This window comes from Xyrauchen texanus, chromosome 13 (assembly GCF_025860055.1).
Source record: "Xyrauchen texanus isolate HMW12.3.18 chromosome 13, RBS_HiC_50CHRs, whole genome shotgun sequence".
In the NCBI taxonomy this organism is placed as follows: domain Eukaryota; kingdom Metazoa; phylum Chordata; class Actinopteri; order Cypriniformes; family Catostomidae; genus Xyrauchen; species Xyrauchen texanus.
In genome coordinates this window covers 26,969,897-26,979,430 of record NC_068288.1, presented here as the reverse complement: position 1 = coordinate 26,979,430, position 9,534 = coordinate 26,969,897, and the positions used below count along the sequence as shown (strand labels likewise).

Sequence of the window (9,534 nt, the reverse complement as noted above, 5' to 3'; positions counted from 1 at the left end):
CGATGTATATGCTGTAATATGCTGTATATGCAGTCTGGACAATCGTGGAGTTCAAGTGTTGCTTAGTGCCAACTAACTTAAAACGTAATTCTAAATATAATTGACATTGTACAAAGTCATTAAATAATTCAGTCATTTTAAGATGTTAGAAAGTGGAGAATCAGCTTATTGCTTGAGACTAATCACAATTACTTTGAGAGATTCCTTCCTTTGTTTGTGAGTGTTTTGATAGCATAAAAAGTGTGCCGTGTATCTCAGGATATTACTGATTTTTTTAAGTTTCCTGTTCTGGTTATGTTTATGCTAATGTTCATGTAGGCTAGATTTGAGTATGTTCTTAACTTCTTTAGCTAGAGATAGCTAGATATGCTTAGCCAAATAGCTACAATTAGCCACTGCTTTAACACTCAGATACTGGTTAGCTATATTAGGACTCTCTACAAAATTCTGAATGCATAATAATGGTGATTTAGAGGTTAATTTATTAATCTGCCAGAGTTGTATAGGTAGACAATAGCTCTTACATTTACACTTCGTCACTTCATGCTTTTTACTGATCGGATTGCCATCCGATTAAAGAAGCGCATTCCATTTACACGTGGCCATATATCAAATTAATCACCAGTTAATGTTCGCATTTGTTATTTATTGTTTCCCTGTTATTCTCAATTCCTGTTATTTCAGCAATTTACGTTGTAATTTTAATCCTACAATTATTGGATTTTTATTTCATTTTTCATTTTTTTACCACTATAGCCTACACACACATTTCACTGGTTACTATGCAAAGAAGGCTCAATTCCCAATCCACAAAGTTCATGTGAACAAATGTATCAGTTTATCTGTAGGAAGTGGAAAAGGAGGGGTAAATAAATGTTGTTGATGCCTCTGTCATTCTTTTCTCTTGAAAAAGCTCCAGCACTAAAGGAAATATGGACTTGTCTGTTTGTTTTGGTGAGATTTCAAACTAATTTAAACATAAAATAATTGACAAACCATGAATCGGATCTAAAATAAGACCCACTGGTCTGCTGTATTATTTGTAATGCTACTGCTTGTTGCTGATAAGCAAATCCCTTTCTTCACAATACTCATTTGGGACAAACATGTAAATGTGTAATTTTGAAAGTATGTGTTGTTTAGGATTGTAATTCAAAGTGTTTATTCAAGGGTTTTTTTCTAAGAATGGTTTTAAAATATGTAGAGTGAGATGAAAGTGTGAGATATTAATATGTTTTTGCATTATGTAACGTTTCAGTGCTGTTTTCATCATTTCTCATGCATGGAGTGTCTAAAGGTATGTAACTGTACGTCAGAGATACTCTGTCTGTCTCTCATTCTGGCTTTTTGGTGATGTTATTCCACATCCATCAGAGTGTCTAAGAACCTACCCACCAACCTCATTTATCTGACATGGAAGGTGGAAGCCAGGGAACTCCACCATTTCAAACACATTTAGTGCTAATCTTATTTATAATTATTTAGTAAATATCATTATCTCCATATTTTTCAATCATAGCTAATACATTTTTTCATCTCCCCCTGCTATCTCCAACCTGCTGTCCTCTCACTCAGAGATGCCCCCTGCTTCTCTGGAGGTCTGGCCTGACAGCAGACAGCACTTCAGGGGTGATCAGCTCTCCCTTCACTGCTCAGTAAATGATGGTAATTCAACAGGCTGGATGCTGAAGAGGCTTCAAGGAACTGAAGTAAAGTCTGGCTGTTTGCAGTTAAATGGCACAGCATCTATAGACAGGCCTATAGAATGTCATTTTATTGACATCAACAGCAAGAACAGTGGGATGTACTGGTGTGAGGGTCCTGCTGAAGACAAGCGAAGCAAGACCATCAATATCACTGTGAGCTGTAAGAATACAGTGCCAATAATGCATATTTAAATCACACTGGTGCTTTCACACTAAAGTTTTAGGTCAAGACTCAAGTTGGTTTGATGTTCGAGTTTGGTTTGGTTGAGTGGTGTGAAATTGGGCTACCTTCCTTGGTAAACAACATTGCTATGCTGGTCCACCTGCTAGACTAGCACCAAACCAGCACAATACAGCATAAACCAGCATGGGAATTGCAAACTGTCTAGGCTTGCCTTTTTTATGAGGTGTTTATTATCTTTAGTTGTACAGTTGGTAGAGGTAGGTTTTGTTTCATGTTCCTCTCTCTGTTTCCAGATGGTGAGGTGATTCTCTTCAGCCCAGTTCACCCAGTAATGAAAGGAGGAACAGCAACTCTACAATGCAAGTCCTTGTTGTATAAAGTTAGCCAGACTGTATTCTACAAAAATGGTGTAAATTTCCTGTCACTGAATGGCACTGAAATGACTATTGAGAATGTCACCAAAGCAGATGAGGGGTTTTACAAATGTGCTTTCGCCAATTCGAGTTTGGAGAGTTCAGAGATCTGGCTTTCAGTAAGAGGTGTGAAATCTGAATTTAATTGTTAACTGTATGTGATTCCATTTTATTCAGTTTGTTATGTAAACTTGTCTTTGCAGAGAACTCCACAGTTGATTCACAAGATGAAAAGCCATCTACAGGTATGAGATTCAGATATTATACCTGTGATTTAATTTGGTTTACTTACAGTGCATCCAGAAAGTATTGACAGTGCTTCACTTTTTTCACATTCTGTTATGTTACAGCCTTATTCCAAAATGGATTAAATTCATTATTTTCCTCAAAATTCTAACAAAACAATCTTTGCAAATTTATTAAAAAAAAATCACATGTACATAAGTATTCACAGCCTTTGCTCAATACTTTGTTGAAGCACCTTTAGCAGCAATTACAGCCTCAAGTCTTTTTGTGTATGATGCTACAAGCTTGGCACACCTATTTTTGGGCAGTTTATCCCATTCTTCTTTGCAGGACCTCTCAAGCTCCATCAGGATGGATGGGGTGCGTCAGTGCAAAGACATTTTCAGATCTCTCCAGAGATGTTCAATCGGGTTCAAGTCTGGGCTCTGGCTGGGCCACTCAAGGACATTCACAGAGTGGTCTCGTATCCACTCCTTTGTTATCTTGGCGGTGTGCTTAGGATCGTTGTCCTGTTGGAAGATGTACCTTCACCCCAGTCTGAGGTCCAGAGCACTCTGGAGCAGGTTTTCATCAAGGATGTCTCTGTACATTGCTGCATTCATCTTTCCCTCGATCCTGACTAGTCTCCCAGTTCCTGCCGCTGAAAAACTTCCCCACAGCATGAAGCTGCCACCACAATGCTTCACTGTAGGGATGGTATTGGCCAGGTGATGAGAGGTGCCTGGTTTCCTCCAGACATGACACTTGCCATTCAGGCCAAAGAGTTCAAAATTTTGTTTCTCATGGTCTGAAAGTCCTTCAGGTGCCATTTGGCAAACTCCAGGCGGGCTGTCATGTGCCTTTTACTGAGGAGTGGCTTCCGTCTGGCCACTCTACCATATAGGCCTGATTGGTGGAGTGCTGCAGAGATGGTTGTTCTTCTGGAAGGTTCTCCTCTCTCCACAGAGAAATGCTGGAGCTCTGTCAGAGTGACCATCAGGTTCTTGGTCACCTCCCTGACTAAGGCCCTTCTCCCCCGATCACTCAGTTTGGCCGAGCTGCCAGCTCTAGGAAAAGTCCTGGTGGTTCCAAACGTATTAAATTTACCGGATGATGGAGGCCACTGTGCTCACTGTGACCTTCAATGCTGCAGATATTTTTCTGTACCCTTTCCATGATCTGTGCCTCGATATAATCCTGTATCGGAGGTCTACAGTCAATTCCTTGGACTTCATGGATTGGTTTGTGCTCTGACATGCACTGTTAACTGTGGGACCTTATATAGACAGGTGTGTGCCTTTCCAAATCATGTCCAATCAACTGAATTTACCACAGGTGGACTCCAATCAAGTTGTAGAAACATCTCAAGGATGATCAGTGGAAACAGGATGCACCTGAGCTAAATTTTGAGTGTCATGGCAAAGGCTGTGAATACTTATGTACATGTGATTTTTTCGGTTTTTATTTTAGTAAATTTGCAAATATTTCAAACAAACTTCTTTGACGTTGTCATTATGGGGTATTGTTTGTAGAATTTTTAGGAAAATTATGAATTTAATCCATTTTGGAATAAGGCTGTAACATAACAAAATGTGTAAAAAGTGAAGCGCTTTTAATACTTTCCGGATGCACTGTATCATACAATACCCATGCTCTTATACTTTTGAATGATTTCCAGGATCCTTGGTCTGGGTGTCAGGGATCTGTATCATCTTCATTATTCTGGTGCTTCTTCCTGTGCTCTGGCTGCTATTTCCAGGTCTCAGGTAGACTGTACTCAGTGTATTCTCAGTTGTATGCAATCAATTAGGGCTGCAAATAATGATTATTTTGATAATCGATTAATCTAATGATTATTAGAACTTTTATTCAACTATTATTGCAACGATTAATCATTAGCTCTTATCCGATTCTTCAGCTTGTGCCCCGGTTTAAAAGGTTGTATCAAACGTGCTTACTAACAATAAAGAGGAAAAAAAAAATCTTTTAAAAATACCTCTAAATGACCTCTAGTATAAATAAATAAAGGGGGAAATATACTTTTTACAAGTTTAATTCTGTAAAGAAATTCACTGCAAAAAATCCTGTTGTTATCAAATGTCTTGTTTTCCATTTAAAATTGTATAAAAATCCACAAAACAAGATACATTTGATTGAGAAGCAACATATAAGATATTTAGACTTTTTTAAGAGAATGAATCTTAAATATACAGTACGTGTATTTTGTACGTGTATTTTTTACTTGGTTATACTTCTGCAAGTGCAGTAAAGACAAAATACAAAATGTACTTATATTCAAGATCTATTCTCTAAAAGCAAGTAAAATATCTTGTATGCTGCTTCTCAGATGAATGCATCTTATTTTGAAGGATTTTTAGATATTTAAAAATATTTGTATTTCAACATTCTCAGATAACAATTCTTTCTTCTGCAGTATAGTTTCTAAAAAAATATACATCTTTTTAAAAGAGTTTTGCATATTTATATTGGAAAACAAGCCAAAACAAAATCAAATCAAAAAACATATTTTTACTCTCACCTTTCTTTTCACTTCAATCCATCTTTAACTCACAAAAAAAACCTCTCTCATATTAATAAATCTGCGTGTTGCCAATTAGCTTCACAATAAGGAATGCACAGTGACATATATTATGATACAATAAGTCGTGTTATAATCTAGCTGCAGCAAGCGTGCGCTCGAGGGACAAGTGTCCCCGTGACAGAGTGTGCATCAGCCGGGTGCAGTTTCAATTTCTCCCCCTCAGATCGGGACATCGGGACATGACCACACAGAAAAATGCAGTTTCGGAGTTTGTAGTTATTTACATGATCTGCTTCCGTATTATTTAATTATTTTAATAAAGCTATAAAGTATTAAATATAACTGCATATAAGATGCAACGTCGGGTTGTTTCCTTTAAAGACGCTCCACATGCAAGTTTTGCTTCAGCGGAGCTGCAGCTCCACTTATTCCACAATGAGAGTGCTTCTGTATTTACTTAATTAGAATTTTTGCATTATAATTCCCTCATACTTTGCGATCTACATCACCTGGAGCTTTTTGGAAAGTTTAGAGTGCATCTGGACTGTGAGCCGTGTAATTCTTCCTCTCCTAAGTCAAGTGCGAGCTGCAGTGCTGCTCTCATCATTAGAGTTCAAAGTGATCTCATGTTATATTAAATTAGATCAAACGACTATTCGACAATGAACATTTTTGTCGACAATAAAAAATGTGTCGATGTCGTTGACTAATCGTTTCAGCCCTTGTCTCCAAAGGCTCCATTTGCCATCCCGCAAGCATCTGTCAATGACACCAGGTGGAAAATTACTAATAGCCTACAGATTAAGAACTAAAGACAATCATAAATGTAAAGATAATAATAATCATAATAATAAAGACTTATAAATTCCCCTGAGGTATAGGTTCCCAAAATAATGCTGTCAAATGTGTTCTTATTGAATTTGTGTTTGTATTGCGTTTTGGTAAAACAGTAAATGCTGCCTAAAGAAAAGAAAATAGAACTAAATTTTAGGTTCAAGGTGAACATGTCTTGTATTATTTTATGATTTAATCACAGTCATCTTTGTTTCTTTAATACAAAGATGTATTTCTGAACCTGCAGAGTTGCAATCACAATGCATGCCAACCGCATGCAAATGCATGTGATTTCCTCTCATTGTAGCGGTGCGTTGCGCATAGAGTAAAAGATCGATCTTTGGATTTAAGAATCAATATCGATAAAATTTTAACCCTTTATTGTGCATGGTTTAGAAAAAAATATTTCTCAGACTAAGTATCCAACAAGCACAAGGATAAAGCAATATTTTTAATAAACATCAATAAAATTACAACGCAATTGTGAATCTGTGAAGCCAATATGAATAAAGAGTACACTTGAAGAATGAAAATGTGCACGGTGTGAACTCAAGCTCAAATAAGATGGTTGCATTGCTGTCTCCATTTAATTTGCAAAGTCAGTGGGCATTGCCATACATTTTTTATATTTTTATGTATGCATACGCTAAGGCTCAAATGGTTTTGGCAAAATTGCACACGCATAACGCTAATGGGCTGGATGCGTGCAATTGAATTCCGATGTTCATCTCCGGTTATTGCACTGACACCATTATTGTCCTTTTATATAGTCCATACCCTGTCAAGCACCAGTGATATAAACAAAGACAGCACTTTTTTTCATATTAATATATTTACCAAAAAATATTTCTAAATTCAAATTCAATACATTTCAAACAAAACAAAAATATAATTAAAAGTTTAATTTGAAGTTTCTGATGAATATGATCGATTTCTTTCTGTAAAACAAAGTGAACGCAGTTATCTTCAAAAAACAATTACAGAATGTTGTATAAGGTTGTGTAAGTCTGGAATATCACTGCAAAGATTTTGCTGGCGATATAAAATCAAGTAATGATTTTACCACGATGATTTGAATGCACTTTTTATTTGGCCACATGATTTCCTAAAGAGCACATCATTACTCTAATTTCACGATCCCGCGTGAATTAACAAAAATAACATTAAAATCGTGATATGTGATTATTAAACCACAAATGGTTCTGAGTAAATTAAATTAATGGTTTGAAAGCATGTGTGTGTGCTACAGAGTGAATGGGCGACACTCTCAAAAGCAGTTTACATACATTGTGATAACAAAGTGCTGCAGGCTCACACATTTGCGCTATTCCAAACATTTATTACCACATCAATTTATTACACAAATAATAAAAAAGCATACACAGAAAATGAGATTACAGGGCTTCACCAGATTTGTATTGAGAATTTTTTATTATTATTATTACAATTGCATAGGCAAAAACCAATGTAATCCTAAAAGTTATACAATAATACACATTAATAATTCAGTATTATATATTATGAATATTATATTTGATTTTTATAATGAGAGGGAACAATCCACAGTTGACAACATATTCAGCTTTATCTGTTAAGAAATATTTATTTAATTAGCCTAAATATAATAATAATAATAATAATAGTAATAGTTATTATCATTAAAAAAGGAGATTAAAGGAGGTAAAATTGCATGAACAAATTAATTGAAGATGTGATTATCATAATAGGAATATAACACAGAGGCAGCAGCAATCAGAAATCTACTATTTTTTATTTTAAGGTGGCACTGAAATGGCACTGTAAAATACAGACACTTTTTTGCTTGAGCGGTGTGAGAGCTCTAACATTGGCTTTTGCAATGTTACACTAATGATACACTTAACAATGGGTAAAGGAACAGCAAACGTGTATGTGCTTCCTTTTCACACTTTTGGCTGTACTGTAAACAGTAAATAGTCAAATATAAAGACTTGTGCATTTACTGAAGTTGGCTACCCTAGCTGACACTGTATGAAATTTCAGTTTGTGTGTATTGTTTGATGCAATAGCTTTCTGTATGTTCATCAAGACATGTTATTTATGTTGCATGCATGGTGTTTTTGCTTGGTTTTCAGGGAGAAATTTAATGTCTGCCCAAATGGGACATCTAGAGTGGAAAGGTTCCAACAGGAAATGCCTAAAACCAAGCAGGATGCGACTGAAATCCAGTGGGATCTTCCCTGGATGGAGATGGCCAATCTGCTAGACAAGCAACAACATCCTTGCAGCTGAGCACTCTTCTGAAATTTTAGATGTTATCAGATACAATTCATGACAAATTCCTGGAGTCAGAAAACAGCCATTACATAAAGCGTGTCACTGATGATATGACTGGTAAATTACATAACTGTTTGGCATTCATGGCATATTAGAGTGATTTGACATCTTCATCTTAATTACTGAAAGATATATGCTATTACAAGCTTTAGGAAAGAGATAATTTTGAACATTGACTATACCTTAAACTTGAACCAACCTCTCATTTTGAATAGACCACCTGAATTGCCTATATTTGGAGCTGTTTGTCAGTTTAATTTAGTCATTAATACTTAACTTACCTAAAACCCAGATAATGTAGATGTTATCAATTGAAGTAGGTCACCTTTCAATTTGTTTTTACAGTGTTTCCTATCTCTTGTTTATCATGTTATCATGCACTCAATGACAAAAATTTGTCCTTACTGAAAGTTCTTGTGAAAATGTTTTTGAGTGCAAACCTTGAACTATTTATAATGTAAGTGATGTGTATATGCCTCTGATTGGATTAAAATATTTTAATACACAACTCTCTGGATTACTAGATTCTGAGTGGTCACCACGTTACAAAAATATCTTTTGGGGTTTTATTCTGATGGCTGATTGTTACAAGGAATAAAACAGTGGTCGATGGGGCCATATTATATAAATGTTTTTTTTTTTTTAAATAAAAAATTTAATACGGGAATGAAATACGTTTATGAAATACGGTAGAGGCCAGTTCTTGCAAAAATGTGGTGAAACACCACACATGCAATCCATATGCATCCCAAATAATTCTGAAATGATGAACAAAACCGGGAGCTCTCTTGCACCACGTATGCTCATATGTCTCTAATACAAGACAGTGCAGGATAGCAGGTGTTGAAAAATGGTCTTAAAGGGGCCACGTCCGAATTATGACTAGAGTTAAAATACATGACATTTCTCCAATTGACTACATTGTCCCCTGCAAAAATTAATTGTCCCAGATGACTTAGTACATATTTTTCACTTCTTTAACAGCTTCTCTAAAGAACACAGTACCCAGGCTTGTTAACACATTAGAGAATACACCAGGACTGAGTGAAACAGCATTCACTCTTTGTTGAAAGTTGTAAATGCCCACTTCCCTTAACGGGGCAAGGGCTTTCACTGCGACCTTCATGAAGACGTGAGGGGACAGGCCGAAAGGGAGGATCTTGTACTGGTACACACAACCTTCGAACGCAAACCACACGAAGGGTCTGTGCCGAGGTAGAATCGAGACGTGGAAGTATGCTCAGGTCTACCGCTGTGAACCAATCTTGATGCCGGACGCTTGCTAGAATGCGTTTTTGCGTTAGCATCTTGAAC

The 9,534-nt window shown here is 36.3% G+C and overlaps 1 protein-coding gene across 3 annotated transcripts; it reads left to right on the top strand.

The window, feature by feature from the left end:
- The first annotated feature begins 864 nt into the window (after positions 1-864).
- LOC127653988 (uncharacterized) lies at positions 865-8,691 on the top strand. 3 transcript variants are annotated; one of them, XM_052140890.1, is made up of 7 exons: positions 865-954; positions 1,259-1,297; positions 1,576-1,866; positions 2,184-2,422; positions 2,507-2,548; positions 4,207-4,294; positions 8,019-8,691. In XM_052140890.1, the coding sequence occupies exons 1-7, from the start codon at positions 933-935 to the stop codon at positions 8,147-8,149; spliced, it is 852 nt and encodes a 283-aa protein (XP_051996850.1). In that variant the 5' UTR covers positions 865-932; the 3' UTR covers positions 8,150-8,691. The 3 variants fall into 3 exon arrangements, with proteins under 3 accessions (XP_051996850.1, XP_051996849.1, XP_051996851.1); XM_052140889.1 differs by having other exon boundaries at positions 2,184-2,429; XM_052140891.1 differs by lacking the exon at positions 4,207-4,294 and having other exon boundaries at positions 2,184-2,429.
- Positions 8,692-9,534: the final 843 nt, after the last annotated feature.